Source organism: Eucalyptus grandis, chromosome 11 (genome assembly GCF_016545825.1).
Source record: "Eucalyptus grandis isolate ANBG69807.140 chromosome 11, ASM1654582v1, whole genome shotgun sequence".
NCBI lineage: Eukaryota > Viridiplantae > Streptophyta > Magnoliopsida > Myrtales > Myrtaceae > Eucalyptus > Eucalyptus grandis.
In genome coordinates, this window is record NC_052622.1 from 15,339,725 (window position 1) to 15,355,685 (window position 15,961).

Consider the following 15,961-nt stretch of genomic DNA (forward strand, 5'->3'; position numbering starts at 1 on the left):
TTAAAAAGGTTCCGGTCCAGTCCGGGTGGGAGGACGGGTGGATCCGTCCATGGAACCGGGAACCGAATTGGTACCCACCGGTTCCCATAAATTGGAACTAGGAACCGGACCGGTTCCCTCAAGAACCGTCTGTTCCGGGCGGTTCCGGTCCGGTTCCGGGCAGTTCGGGCGGTTTCCGGGTATTTTGCACACCCCTAAAGCAAAGGGGCATCGCTGATGCCCAAGAGCTCGTCCCTCTTAAACATGGTGGAGATGGAATCAATGGCGGAGATGGAGGAGTCACTGACGGCAGTAGCACGGAGGCGGCCGTGGTAGTCCTTGGAGGAGGCGGTTTTGGTTGGAGGAGTAGGTGATGAGGAGGGTGGTGGGTCCATGCAGCCTCGCTCCACTTTGATTAAAGATGATTCCTTACCCTTTTGTTCTTTTTTTTTTTTTATTAAAGACAAAATTATTTATAATGTTGCGAAATGTAAATGATTGAATAATAAAATAGACAGAATAAAAAAATAAATCAAATATCAAATTTACATGATTCATTCACCGTGACCACGTTCACAAGGAGAGTAGTTACAAATTTTATTATAGATCAAATAGATTAAATGATACGTGGAGGTTTCAATCATAATGGAGTCAGGCAAACACTTTCGTAAGCCTTAATTACACCAAATAATGCACATGATGTTTAGTCTCACAATTCTTCACTAAATAATCTTTAAATCTCACGGAGAATTAAACAAATCTTACGCAAGATTTAGTCAGCCGTAAACACTCGGACTCTTGGACGTAATTTGCCGAATAGAGACCCACAAGACTCACGCCAAGCACTCGTTTCGGCGCCTCAAGTCTTCTCTCTTTCTTTGGACAGACGGCACGAATATCCGTTGCACTTTGATCGATGACGACGCATCACTCTGTCCGCAAAACAAACAGAACGACCAATCTCTAATAATATCAAAGAGAGAAAATAAAACCCTTCATGAAACAGAGTCCAACGAGGAAAAGGAAAGTCCACGGTCAACTTTCCTCAAATTTCCTTTTCTCCTTGGCCGACTTAAACTGAGGATAATTTTCGTCGGTTTTAAAACAAAACATTATCCAATAGAAAGTCCAAGTTAATATCACTTCCCATCTTGACCGCATCTTTAACATGAAAATAATATCTGTAATATTTATGATGCCATTGAGCTGTCCTAGGTCGATCATAGAATTTAATTCTAAACAACTCGTTTAACGAGCTCAATATGGAGACATAATCTCAAAACATATTTTAATATATGATTCTCACAAATATCATTAACAAAGTTAAATGTGGGCCTTCTTTAATTTAAGATTATTTGTTAAAGATGGAAGAAATAACATGAGCCTTAAACTTTTTGGTAATTTTCCCACATCGTGAAACATATATCTATAAAAGATTTAGCAAATAATCTTGTTTATGAGAGATTGTTCATCTTGGTTTGTGAATATTACACTAACCTCATTGATAAGTTAAGACACGGGTTAAAACTCGATAAAAATCGCTATATTACTTTAAGAAAATAGTAAGAGAATTCATCATAATTAATGTCTTGTGATTATTTTAGTCAACAGCCACATAATACTTGAAAAGCATGTGTGAATTGCAAAAAGGAATATTTCCTTTTTGAAATTTAGTGAAAGTTCAATAGTTATAACAAGTAAGAATATACTTTTGATATATGATATGAAATCAACAATCCATGTAATGCATGCTTGACCAAGAACAGAGGTTTTTCTCTCCATCGTTTTCTAATTGAAAAAATATTAATAAAAATATCCAGCAGTAATTTGTGCTCACCATAAATAGGAGAAGTCACTGGATCCATGTAAATAATAAGGGCAGCCCCTCGTGGGTCTGTGCTACTTCATTTCAAATCTTTCAAAAAGTTATTGATACAATCAAAAAGTTTTTAAATTACTAATGCTTATCATAGACGTTTCCTCTCAAAAAATTAAATGCAAAAGAGTTATTGATAAAATTTCCCCATTTAGTTTTTTCAGTTTAACATATTTTCTCATTAAAAAACTTTTTCGAACGCTAAAATCATGAAACTGTCAAAATAGAAAACTATATCCACAACCTTAAAAAAACTCACGGTTGCTCCGAAAGGTATAAGTAGAATTTCAGAGTTTGCTTTCCCCTTGAAAGCTCAAGATTCCTCTCGGTCACATCGGTTTTCTCATTATAGGATGACGGGCGCCCTTCTTAATAATAGGCTCGTTGGGCTCTGTTTGCGTGTTTGTAATGTCGAATCGCTTGGACAGATTCAGTTGAACTAGCTCAGAGAGTTATTTTTTTTTTTGGATGTTAATTTAAGCGATGAGGTGATGTGCAATCTTGTTTTGGGTAGCCCATCACTGAAGAAAGTATCTCTTGAGAATTGTCATGGCCTACGAGTTTTAAAGATCGAAAGTCATCCATCGCTCGAAGAATTATATGTTTGTACTTCTCATGGCCTGAAAGAAATTGATGTCGCTCGATCGGGCATCAAAATATTAGCAATCGTTATTAATGATTCGTTGAGGAAGATAGCCTGTCCGAATGTCGTGACACTTGAACTGGATGGTTCAACAAAAGGAGTTAATATTACCTGTGGATCTTCCGTAATTGATATGGGCCTCTATATTAGGAGAGGGGGATTTAATGGTGTGTTTCAAAAATATCCTGAGGTTAAAATGCTGCTGGCTAAGCTCCAAGACGCTGTATATTTTACTCTGTGCAATTGGAGTATACTGGTAGGTTTCCATCCTTTTTAAATGATTTGAAGTTTTTTAAGTTGTTTTAGCTTGATATAGGCGAGTTGAGTGTGGCACAAGATTAAGTGTGGCACTGGTTGAGTGTGGCACCAGTTGAATTAATGCAAAACTTGTACTGTACTATTGGCTTAATCACAACCCTTTTCTCACGTGTTATAAATTTGTCATTGCATTTTTCTCATCTTTGGCTCCTTACAAGTATTTGAGTTCTTCTTCATTCAACTTCTGCAGCTAATTGTGCATAATTTATGATGTTGCCGTTGAATATGAATCAATCTTTTTCTGTTGTCCTGCTTTCTTGTCAAAATTATCTACTCATTTGCCATCAGCCAGTTTGAAAAGCATTATGTATTGTTCTTTTATTTTTCATTAGTTAAGTATGAGATGTCAATCTCGAGCCAACTGGTTGAAGATCCTAATATGTTCTTTTGTTGATTTGAAAGACGGATGTTATTGGTTTTTTTTTTCTGTGGTCTTTTAAAGTCTTTACTCTGTGTCAACTCATGCGTGTTTGATGGACAACTTAGCATTTTGCTGGGACATGCTTTCCGCTAAAATTCAATCTTGTTGCCTAGGTTATGGGTGCTTGTTAGGTCAATTCTTCCAAAACTTACTTATATCACCGGAGGTGTATATCGATTAATAGCAAAAAGACTAGTGGGTGATAAGGAAATAGACACTTGGTAAATTTCGGATTAAATTTGAGGAGTGAGGACTTCAGCTTGTGTATTGTGTGGCATTCTAGTTGTCTAACTAGTGTGATAGAAGTGTAGTGGAGATTGAATCCATCAATTACCTCTGCAGTAAACTGTAGATCTCGAGGCGTGGGATGCCAGAATTTGGCCTAAAGCAATTATTGCAATTAATGAAATAAAGAAGATACCTGGCTCGGTTTTGTTTATTTTTATGTATTCTATCCAACTTAGAGGAGGCGTAGTTGTTGTTTGTTGTTGTATGTTTCTAATTTAGTTTAATAATCAGAACATCGGGAATTATTGAGCAGATGCTGTTCCTTTCATTTTCTAGATTACATCATAAACTAATTGTTTGTCCTATTTTGTGTTTAAAGGATGTGTTCCTCCAATGATTCTCTCTTTTCGATCTCCAGGTCTTCAGCATATGGAAACTAACGAATCAACCACGCCCATCTTTCAACTGGAAGTCTGTGACAACGACCCTTAATTTAGCTAAATGGCACCTCCCTGGGATTTCTTACTTACTAGAGACTTGCAATTTTCTAGAGACACTCACCATGTATGTTTATCGTATAGAGCCCGATGATATTCAGGTGCGCTTTAGCCTACAGTGCTGCATGAATAAGGACTATCTTTTTTTAATGACAATTTTATGTTTACTTCCATAGAGAACAGTGGCCACCTCTTCATTATGTAGATTAATTTTGACCCCTTTCTATAAATTTTGTCAAGTATATTAACTTTAAGACTGAGTTACGGATATTGGATATCAGAAGCAGATCTCTTTTGGAATTTAAATGTGATGATTTACCAATGCTTGATCATTGCACTTTGTTTGGCTATTTGTCAGGGAAAAAAGTGGAAGCGAGCATGTAAATTTGATGGCAGGAGGTACTGGAATTCAATTGAGGGCACATTCTATTGCCTAAAACACCACCTGAAGAACGTCATGATCTATGCACGCGTGACCCAACCGTACGTAATCGAGTTCATTGAGTTTTTACTTGGGAATGCATTGGTTTTGGAGAAAATGGTGATCTCCACTAAAAAGAATACCGGACTCACTCGAAATAAGGAATCACATTGCTGTGACAAAGCCCTAGAAGAGGATTTTACCTCAGAGATGCTTGTGGAATTTTCGAAGAAGGTTTTCAGTTTCCCAAGAATCTCTCCCCGTGCTGTAGTACACTTCAATTGAGCACATGGATATGGTTCTCTCAAGTATGGGAGTACTGCTTCTTTACTTTTCTGCAGATATTGTGCTAGCAAGTCATGTCTCTATCCTCAGGTAGCAGTTTCGCTTAGTCACGTCCTGTCTTACATCAATGAATTCGATAGTTGATCATTGGATACAAAAATTTATCAAGTCTGTTTATCATTTTGGTTCGCTTATTACGTGCTTTGCTTTTTCTCCAAGCCACTATTGCTCTTATGGTATATCCTCCAAAGTTTGAAGGAGGTGATGCAGGGAACGCTGCTAGATCAATAGCGGCAGTGGCATTCCAGCAGTACGGATTCCATAGGCAAATGTGATATATGCTTAGGCCATACTTGTTTGCCCAGAGGATATCCTTCAGTATGGTTTTTGGCATTTTCATGGTGCATGCTTACATTTTTGGTTTGAGCATATTTCCGAAGTGGACGATTTGTATTAGAGTACTGATATTGACCCAGTTCCCAGACATTGTAGCGAGTGAATAACCCTGCTTTTTCAAAGTTCGTGTTAGTTTTACTTGTTCAATTGGATCAAACCGCATTGTTCCCTTTTTTTTTCCTTCTTTTGAACATGATAGATAAAGAGAAATGTTACAAGCTGAAAAATCGTTGAGGTTCGGTGGTTACAACACATGTATATCATTGAAAATGATAAATGAATCTCAATGCTAGAGACTACCAGGATATGATATGATTTGATAGTATAGAATATGAATCAATAATTTTTTTATATCCGATTATTGTTTTTTGACTTGCAGAATTAAAGTCGTATATATATATCATTATATTATGTACATTGTTTAGTATAAATGAACTTAAAAATTGTACAAACGGAGATAGTAAGAATCTCTAATAACAGCCTTATTTATATGATTTTTTTTATTTATTTTTTATTTTTTCCTCTCTTTTTATTTTTTTCCTTCTATCATTCTCTAATTAAATTTTATTAAATAGTGAACTATACTTATATACCTAAAATATTAAAATATCTAATATATGTAATATATATACATACTCAATATATATTTATATATTAAATGTATATTATAACATAGAAATAAATTTGAATATACAAATAAAAATAGGGTTAATATCCTGAAAAACTTCAAACATATACACGTGTGAAAAATTTACTCTAAACTAATTTTTTTATTACGAAAAACTGATAAATATGCCTTAAACAACCACAAAAAACTTTAAACTAGAACACTTGTGACAAATTTGCTCCAAACTAATTAGTTCGACCGTCAAAAACCCAAAACTAGTATATTTTTGATAAATATATCCACCCTTAAATTGGATAATATCGCATAAAACCACAAAAAATTGTATAACTATAACAAACGAAGAGTAATATCCCAAACCAGTACACTAATCAATTGTTAGGTATTATCCAATTTAGCAATTTGACAATAAAATTTAATTGAAACTAACAGCAGGTAAATTTGTTATAATTGTATTAGTTTTGGGTAAAATGATCAAATTTGTACTAGTTTAGATTTTTGATGGAAAAAAAAATTAGTTTGAGATAAATTTGTCACATGTTTACCATTTTGGAGTTTTTTTAGGATATTAACCCATAAAACTAAGATTAGAAGAAAAAAAGAAATTGTTGTTATTCTTGTGTTATTTTTATATTGTAGTTAAATATTATTTATAAAAATATTATTTATATTTTATTAATTTAAGAATTTTTTTATTTGAGAAAAATAATTTTTGTGTTATGAATATTAGAAATTTTATTCACCTTCATCTCACATTCTTTATAGAATAATTTTATCTGAGTTATATTCCTTTTATATCATACTTTATCTTGGCTTGAGCGAGCATCAAGTACAAGATATAATAAATCTTGAATTTTATCTTAACTGCCATACATATACTATTGAATGATATCCGGAATCGTAACTATCAAGTCACTTGAACAAATGAGCTCACCTTTTACATTAAACACTGGAGATTTAAATTTTTCATCTACCAAGCAACCATGTTCAACTATGATTATTAAAAAAAAAAAAAAAAAACATGGTGGGTATAATTACTAAAATACCTAAGATGTTTTGAAGATCCGAAGAAGTATCAAGAGTGTTTAACACTGTTACTCATAAAAAGGCTTAGATAATGTGTTTTAAATCATTCTAAGACGTTGTGAATAACTTTTACCTTTTACCTTGTAACGAGATTTAAATCTTAGAAGGGCAGTACTTCGACTTGTAATCTATACATATTAACATAGATAATATTCAGAATTTGTTCAAATTCAAAATTTATGAAAAATTTTATGATAAAAAATACCTTTCAAGGAAATTATTTTTCAAGAAGGTGGTTAGTTTTCTTTGTTTGATGATATATCATTGAAAGTGTTTTTTGTTGTTTGAGTCTCATTTGAAAAATGATTTCAACTTCATGAATATCATGCAAAAGAAAATTTTGAATTTTTTTTTTCTTTTTCCTTCTTCCTCCTCCTCCCGACCTCAAGCCACTAGCAAGAGCCAACTTGGCCGGCCTCGGGCTAACTTGACCTTGTCATGGTGAGGCTGGCAAGGCTCGAGCTAATCGCGACAAGGTCGAGCTCGACCAAAGCCGTCAAGATTGAGCCTCGCCTGGGATTGGCCTGCGTCTATGTGTATTTGCTAGCTTGCTAAGGCTCGGTGATCGGTTGAGGAAGAAAAAGAAAAAAAAAGAAAATAATACACAGAGGTAGTACCAAAGAAATTTTTATTCTATTACCAAAGAAATTTCTGCTTCAGAAACAAAAATGTTAAGTCGTTACTAAATGGATTTTTTTGCTCAGAAGCTTGTCCGAGGAATAGAAATTCATTTCTATTTCACAAATTTTGTCATGCACCCTTAATATCCAAGGACATCTTGCGTAAGAAAAAAAATAATACACAGAGGTAGTACTTAGCAGACCCTCCCTAATAGCGACAAGCAGCTAAAGAAACCGCCCTTAACCAAAGCAGTATCCAATCCTCTTTAAAACAGGCCCGTCTTCTTTGACATTGATCGCCTGTCCCTGAGCGGGAACAGAAGGAACACTTGGGTATTCACCCGCTTCGACTGCTTTCTTCCTCACAATCGGACAAATCTGAGACAGGACCTCAGCAAAAGCTACTTCCACATTGGTCGCGTCCAATGCAGAAGTCTCCATAACATAGAGGGACTCGTTCTCGGCGAATGACTTCCCGTCCTCCAGTGGGATTGCCACGAGGTGGCGGAGATCGGACTTGTCGCCAAGGAGCATTGCCACGATGATGGGGTCAGTGTGATCCCTCAACTCCCTCAACCACCTTCCAACGTTCTCAAAGTCGAACGTACTGGTGACGTCATACACGAGTAAAGCGCCAACAGCTCCTCTACAGTAAGCGCTTGTGACGGCGCGTTACCTGAGAAGTTGAACAACTGAACTCGATACATTCAGTGATGATAAAGAAATTCACAGCAACGTCTCTCAACACATAAATCCGACCTCCATCACCAGACGCGATGGTACACGGAATGGTTTTGTTATAATAAGATGTTAATTTTGCAGTACATTGCCTTTCACATTTTTTTCTTCATTGCCGGGGAAACATAAAAGTCTGGGGAATGCTTGTCACATAGGCTGTGACCTCTAGTCAGATTCTCATTATTTTTATTCTCATTATTTCAGTAAGAAGATGTGCAAGAATTTAAATCGGACACCCTAATTCTCTTCCAGGTGTCTTTGATGCACGGTTGAATCAAGTTTGGGTTTTAATCCGCCGGTTAAGCTCTCGTAAACTTCCAACACTTGCTAAATTCTCGAGGTCACAAACTAATTAGGAAGCCATGCTAATATGAAGATAAATCAAGCCGTTATTCGCTCCTCGTCCCTCATTCTGCATACCAGGGCCATATGGGCATCTCCTTTGTAATTTAGCCTATGCAAGAACGTCCAAGCCACATCAGCGAGCCAGTCGAACTTAGTGTCAAGCAAAGGGGCGTCGCTGATGAAGCCCAAGAGCTCGTCCCTCTCAAACATGGCGGAGATGGAATCGGTGGCGGAGATGGAGGAGTCACTGACGACAGAAGCACGGAGGCGGCCGTGGTAGTCCTTGGAGGAGGCGGTTTTGGTTGGAGGAGTAGGTGATGAGGAGGGTGGTGGGTCCATGCAGCCTCGCTCCACTTTGATTAAAGATGATTTCTTACCCTTTTGTCTTTTTTATTTATTTATTAGAGACAAAATTATTTATGATGTTGCGAAATGTAAATGATTGAATGATAAAATAGACAGAATAAAAAAAAAATCGGATATCAAATTTATATAATTCGGTCATCATGACCATGTTCACAAGGAGAGTAGCTACAAATTTTATTATAAATCAAATAGATTAAGTGATACGTAGAGATTACAATCATACTTGAGTCAGGCAAACACTTCTGTAAGCCCTAATTACACCAAATAATGCACCTAATGTTTAGCCTCACAATTCTTCACTAAATAATCTTTAAATCTCACGGAGAATTAAACAAATCTTACGCAAGATTTAGTTAGCCGTAAACACTCGGACTCTTGGACGTAATTTGCCGAACAGAGACCCACGAGACTCACGCCAAGCACTCGTTTCGGCGCCTCAAGTCTCCTCTCTTTCTTTGGACAGACGGCACGAATGTCCGTCGCACTGATCAACGACGACGCATCATTCTGTCCGCAAAACAAACAGAACGACCAATCTCTAATAATATAAAAGAAAGAAAAGAAAACCCTTCATGAAAAAGAGTCCAACGAGGAAAAGGAAAGTCCACGGTCAACTTTCCTCAAATTTCCTATTCTCCTTGGCCGACTTAAACTGAGGATAATTTTCGTCGGTTTTAAAACAAAACATTATCCAATAGAAAGTCCAAGTTAATATCGCTTCCCATCTTCACCGCATCTTCAACATGGAAATAATATCTGTAATATTTATGATGCCATTGAGCTTTCCTGGGTCGATCACAAAAATTAATTCTGAACAAGTCATTTAACGAGCTCAATATGGAGACATAATCTCAAAACATATTTTAATATATGATTCTCTCAAATATCATTAACAAAGTTAAATGTGGACCTTACTCTTAATTTAAGATTATTCGTTAAAGACGGTAGAAATAGTATGACCTTAAACTTTTTGGTAATTTTCCCACGTCGTGAAACATATATCTGTAAAATATTTAGCAAATAATTTTGCTTATGAGAGATTTCTCATCTTGATTTGTGAATATTACACTAACCTCATTGATAAGTTAAGACGCAAGTTAAATCTCGATGAATATCGCTATATCACTTTAAGAAAATAGTAAGAGAATTCATCATGATTAATGTCTTGTGATTATTTTAGTCAACAGCCACATAATACTCGAAAAGCATGTGTAAATTGCAAAAAGGAATATTTCTTTTTTGAAACTTAGCGAAAGTTCAATAGTTATAACAAGTAAGAATATACTTTTGATATATGATATGAAATCAACAATCCAAGCAATGCATGCTTGACAAAGAAAAGATGTTTTTCTCTCCATCTTTTTCTAATTGAAAAAATATTAATAAACATATCCAGCAGTAATTTGTGCTCACCTTAAATAGGAGAAGTCACTGGATGCATGTAAATAATAAGAGCAGCCCCTCGTGGGTCTGTGCTACTTCATTACAAATCTTTCAAAAGTTATTGATACGATCACAAAGTTTTTAAATTATTAATGCTTATCATAGATGTTTCATCTCAAAAACATTAAATTCAAAAGAGTTATTGATAAAATTCCCCATTTAGTTTTCTCAATTTTAACATATTTTCTCATTAAAAAACTTTTTCGAACGCTAAAATCATGAAACTATCAAAATAGAAAACTATATCCACAACCTTAAAAAAACTCACGGTTGCTCCGAAAGGTATAAGTAGAATTTCAGAGCTTGCTTTCCCTTGAAAGCTCAAGATTCCTCGCGGTCACATAGGTTTTCCTTTCCGCCGGCGTTGATCGCACCGGTCCGTTCACTTGGGCTTCCTGCGTCTCGTGTGAGGGAAGCCATGGAGAGAACTGATGATTGCAGTGAGAGAAGCGGCGGTTCTGATCCGCGAAGGAGCGAAGACGAGGCGGTCGACCGGATCAGCCGCTTGCCTGACTCGCTCCTCCTCCACATACTCTCCTTTCTGCCGTTCAGGTACGCCGTCCGCACATCGTTGATTCTTAGGCCGTTCAGTGGCCTATGGAGATCTCTTCGCAGTCTGTCTTTTGAAGAGTGCGATTTTCACAGTTGCTATCGTCGCCGTCCCGAACCCGGTTTCCGTGGTCGCCAAGGGTTCTTGGATTTCGTCGATAATGTGTTGGCCCTACAGGAGAGCTGCGAAATCGATAGGCTCCGAATTGAGTTTGATTTTCATGCGAGTGGTTCCATTAACCCCGAATCTGAAGGATATAATAGTGAAGTGGCAAATAGATTGGATAAGTGCATATTGTTCGCACTGATGAAAAAGGTGAAGGCCCTTGATATTCACCTGGCTGGGTGTGGTTTTTTCCTCAAAGCATCGCCAGCTTCTCATTATAGGATGACGGGCGCCCTTCTTAATAATAGGCTCGTTGAGCTCTGTTTGCGTGTTTGTAATGTCGAATCGCTTGGACAGATTCAGTTGAAGTCGCTCAGAGAGTTATTTTTCTGGATGTTAATTTAAGCGATGAGGTGATGTGCAATCTTGTTTTGGGTAGCCCATCACTGAAGAAAGTATCTCTTCGGAATTGTCATGGCCTACGAGTTTTAAAGATCGAAAGTCATCCATCGCTCGAAGAATTATATGTTAGTACTTCTCGTGGCCTGAAAGAAATTGATGTTGCTCGATCGGGCATCAAAATATTGGCAATCGTTATTAATGATTCGTTGAGGAAGATAGCCTGTCCAAATGTCGTGACACTTGAACTGGATGGTTCAACAAAAGGAGTGAATATTACCTGTGGATCTTCCGTAATTGATATGGGCCTCCATATTAGGTGGGGGGGATTTAATGGTGTGTTTCAAGAATATCCTGAGGTTAAAATGCTGCTGGCTAAGCTCCAAGATGCTGCATATTTTACTCTGTGCAATGGGAGTATACTGGTAGGTTTCCATCCTTTTAAATGATTTGAAGTTTTTAAGTTGTTTTAGCTTGATATAGGCGAGTTGAGTGTGGCACAAGATTAAGTGTGGCACTAGTTGAGTGTGGCACCAGTTGAATTAATGCGAAACTTATTTGTTTAGATTTTCCACTGTACTGTACTATTGGCTTAATCACGGCCCTTTTCTCACGTGTTATAAATTTGTCATTGCATTTTTCTCATCTTTGGCTCCTTACAAGTATTTGAGTTCTTCTTCTTCCAACTTCTGCAGCTAATTGTGCATAAGATATGATGTTGCCGTTGAATATGAATCAATCTTTTTCTGTTGTCCTGCTTTCTTGTCAAAATTATCTACTCATTTGTCATCAGCCAGTTTGAATAGCATTATGCATTGTTCTTTTATATGTCATTAGTTCAGTATGAGATGTCAACGTCGAGCCAACTGGTTGAGGATCCTGATATGTTCCTTTGTTGATTTGAAAGATGGATGTTATTGGTTTTTTCCTGTGGTCTTTTAAAGTCTTTACTCTGTGTCAACTCATGCGTGTTTGACGGACAACTTGGCATTTGCTGGGACATGCTTTCCGCTAAAATTCAATCTTGTTGCTTAGGTCTGTGGGCTATTTTTGTGGAATTTTGGCATTTTGATGTTTGTGTTGATAAAAGTCCAATGTAATCTTGTATATTTGTTAAAGGAAGGTTTTGTTTGGACTCTTTACGAGGTATCAATGACTGACCGATGCCTTCACTTTTATGGGTGCTTGTTAGGTCAATTCTTCCAAAACTTACTTATATCACCGGAGGTGTATATTAATTAATAGCAAAAAGACTAGTGGGTGATAAGGAAATAGACACTTGGTAAATTTCGGATTAAATTTGAGGAGTGAGGACTGCAGCTTGTGTACTGTGTGGCATTCTAGTTGTCTAACTAGTGTGATAGAAGTGTAGTGGAGATTGAATCCATCAATTACCATCTGCAGTAAACTGTAGCTCTTGAGGCGTGGGAGGCATAGTTGTTGTTTGTTGTTGTATGTTTCTAATTTAGTTTAATAATCAGAACATCGGGCATTATTGAGCAGATGCTGTTCTTTTCCTTTTCTAGATTACATCATAAAGTAATTGTATGTCCTATTTTGTGTTTAAAAAGATGTGTTCCTCCAATGATTCTCTCTTTTCGATCTCCAGGTCTTCAGCATATGGAAGCTAACGAATCAACCACGCCCATCTTTCAACTGGAAGTCTGTGACAACGACCCTTAATTTAGCTAAATGGCACCTCCCTGGGATTTCTTACTTACTAGAGACTTGCAATTTTCTAGAGACACTCACCATATATGTTTATCGTGTGGTGCCCGATGATATTCTGGTGCGCTTTAGCCTACAGTGCTGCATGAATAAGGAATATCATTTTTTAATGACAAATTTTTGTTTACTTCCATAGAGAACACTGGCCACCTCTTCATTATGTAGATTAATTTTGACCCCTTTCTATAAATTTTGTCAAGTATATTAACTTTCAGACTGAGTTATGGATATTGGATATCAGAAGCAGATCTCTTTTGGAATTTAAATGTGTATGTTTTACCAATGCTTGATCATTGCACTTTGTTTGGCTATTTGTCAGGGAAAAAAAGTGGAAGCGAAGGTGTAAATTTGATGGCAGGAGGTACTGGAATTCAATTGAGGGCACATTCTATTGCCTAAAACACCACCTGAAGAACGTCATGATCTATGCACACGTGACCCAACCATACGTAATCGAGTTCATTGAGTTTCTACTTGGGAATGCATTGGTTTTGGAGAAAATGGTGATCTCCACTAAAAAGAATACCGGACTCACTCGAAATAATGGAGCACATTGCTATGACATCGCCCTAGAAGAGGATTTTACCTCAGAGATGCTTGTGGAATTTTCGAAGAAGGTTTTCAGTTTCCCAAGAATCTCTCCTCGTGCCGTGGTACACTTCAATTGAGTACATGGATATGGTTCTCTCAAGTATGGGAGTACTGCTTCTTTACTTTTGTATAGATATTGTGCTAGCAAGTCATGTCTCTATCCTCAGTTAGCAGTTTCGCTTAGTCGCGTCCTGTCTTACATCGATGAATTCGATAGTTGATCATTGGATACAAAACTTTATCAAGTCTGTTTATCATTTTGGTTTGCTTATTATGTGCTTTGCTTTTTCTCCAAGCCACTATTGCTCTCATCGTATATCGTCCAAAGTTTGAAGGAGGTGATGCAGGAAACGCTACTAGATCAATAGCGGCAGTAGCACTCCGGCAGTACGGATTCCATATGCAAATGTAATATATACTTAGGCCATACTTGTTTGCCCAGAGGATATCCTTCAGTATGGTTTTTGGCATTTTCATGGTGCATGCTTACATGTCTGGTTTTGAGCATATTTCCGAAGTGGACGATTTGTATTGGAGTACTTGATGTTGACCCAGTTCCCGGACATTGTCGCGAGTGAATAACCCTGCTTTTTCAAAGTTCGTGTTAGTTTTACTTGTTCAATTGGATCAAACCGCATTGGTCCCTTTTTTTTCCCTTCTTTTGAACATGATAGATAAAGAGAAATGTTACAAGCTGAAAAATCATTGAGGTTCGGTGCTTATGACACATGTATATCATTGAAAATGATAAATGAATCTCAATGCTAGAGACTGCTTTAACTATTTGGATTCTTAGTCAGGATATGATATGATTTGATAGTATAGAATATGAAATTCAAGAATTTTTTTATATCCTATTATTGTTTTGTGATTTGCAGAATTAAAGTCGAATATATATATAATCATATTATGTACATTGTTTAGTACAAACGACATACTAGTATAAATAAACTTAAAAATCGTACAAACAGAGATCGTAAGAATCTCTAATAACTCTTGTTTATATCATTTTTATTTATTTGTTGTTTTATTTTTTCCACTCTTTTTATTTTTTTCCCTTCCATCATTCTCTAATTGAATTTTTTTAAATAGTGAACTATACTTATATACCTAAAATATTAAAATATCTAATATATGTAATATATATACATACTCAATATATATTTATATATTAAATGTATATTATAACATAGAAATAAATTTGAATATACAAATAAAAATATGGTTAATATCCTGAAAAACTTCAAACATATACACGTGTGAAAAATTTACTCCAAATTAATTTTTTGATTACGAAAAACTCCAAACTGGTACACATGTTATAAATATGCCTTAAACGACCACAGAAAACTTTAAACTAGAACACTTAAGACAAATTTGCTCCAAACTAATTAGTTCGACCATCAAAAACCCAAAACTAGTATTTTTTTATAAATATATCCACTGTTAAATTGGATAATATCGCATAAAACCACAAAAATTGTATAACTATAACAAACGGAGAGTAAGGTAACGTTTGTTTAAAAATTGTTCCAGAAACAGAAATAGAAAAAGTGTTTCAGTTCCGAGGGAACAATTTCTGAACAAAAAAACGCGTTTGGTAATCGTATAAAATTTATGTTTCTGGAATAAAAAGGAACAGAAACAAGTTTGGTAACTGCAAAAAATTTCTGTTTCTGGAATAAAAAAAGAACAGAAACACGTTTGGTAATGTACGAAATTTCTGTTCCAATTTTTTTAATTGTTTTTTTTTAATAAAGTGTAAACTTAGTATTGAATTATCATTCTCATGAAATGCTCATCAATTTAATTTTGTTCATATTAAGTGAAAACAAATATTCTAAAACTTGATCATATTTGCTTACTTGGAAGAAAATCTTTTAAGTTTGTCCCAAAATTTTCCCATTTGTTTTTTTTTTAATAAAGTGTAAACTTGGTTTTGAATTCTCATTATCATAAAATGCTCATCAATTTAATTTTGTTCATGGTGAGTAAAGTCAAACATTCTGAACATGGTTATAAGTGCATACTTTGAAGAAAATTTTATAAATAAATTTTGTACCAAATTCTTCTCACGTGCCTTTTTTTCAATGAAGTGTAAACTTGATATTGCATTATCACTCTAATGAAATGCTCATCAATTTAATTTTGTTTATGGTCGGTGAAGACAAACATTCTGAACATTTGTACAATAAAAGCTACCTAAAAGAAGAATACCTCATAGATCTCTACATAGACCCTTTCATACATAACATCACAATAATGAAGTAATATAGTTCATTGTTCAACTTCATCACATTT

At 35.8% G+C, this 15,961-nt stretch overlaps 2 protein-coding genes across 2 annotated transcripts; one reads left to right on the top strand and one right to left on the bottom strand.

The window, feature by feature from the left end:
• Window positions 1-7,635: 7,635 nt before the first annotated feature.
• LOC104427298 (ras-related protein Rab11D-like) lies at window positions 7,636-8,817 on the bottom strand. The gene is made up of 2 exons (XM_010040409.2): window positions 8,554-8,817; window positions 7,636-8,067 (listed from the first exon to the last, which is right to left on the bottom strand). Exons 1-2 carry the CDS (start codon window positions 8,815-8,817, stop codon window positions 7,636-7,638), a joined length of 696 nt encoding a protein of 231 aa, XP_010038711.2.
• Window positions 8,818-10,705: 1,888 nt separating this feature from the next.
• On the top strand, window positions 10,706-11,790 carry LOC120289775 (putative F-box/LRR-repeat protein At3g18150). Its single transcript, XM_039305117.1, has 2 exons — window positions 10,706-11,186; window positions 11,300-11,790. Exons 1-2 carry the CDS (start codon window positions 10,706-10,708, stop codon window positions 11,788-11,790), a joined length of 972 nt encoding a protein of 323 aa, XP_039161051.1.
• The last annotated feature ends 4,171 nt before the right edge of the window (window positions 11,791-15,961 follow it).

Excerpts from the sequence above, each read along its gene's own strand:
- LOC104427298 (XM_010040409.2), bottom strand. The coding sequence starts at position 8,817 with ATGGACCCACCACCCTCCTCATCACCTACTCCTCCAACCAAAACCGCC. Across the intron at positions 8,068-8,553 it reads GAGATGCCCATATGGCCCTG|CGCGCCGTCACAAGCGCTTA; the intron begins GTATGCAGAATG and ends CTTCTCAGGTAA.
- LOC120289775 (XM_039305117.1), top strand. The coding sequence starts at position 10,706 with ATGGAGAGAACTGATGATTGCAGTGAGAGAAGCGGCGGTTCTGATCCG. Across the intron at positions 11,187-11,299 it reads TATTCACCTGGCTGGGTGTG|ATTCAGTTGAAGTCGCTCAG; the intron begins GTTTTTTCCTCA and ends TCGCTTGGACAG.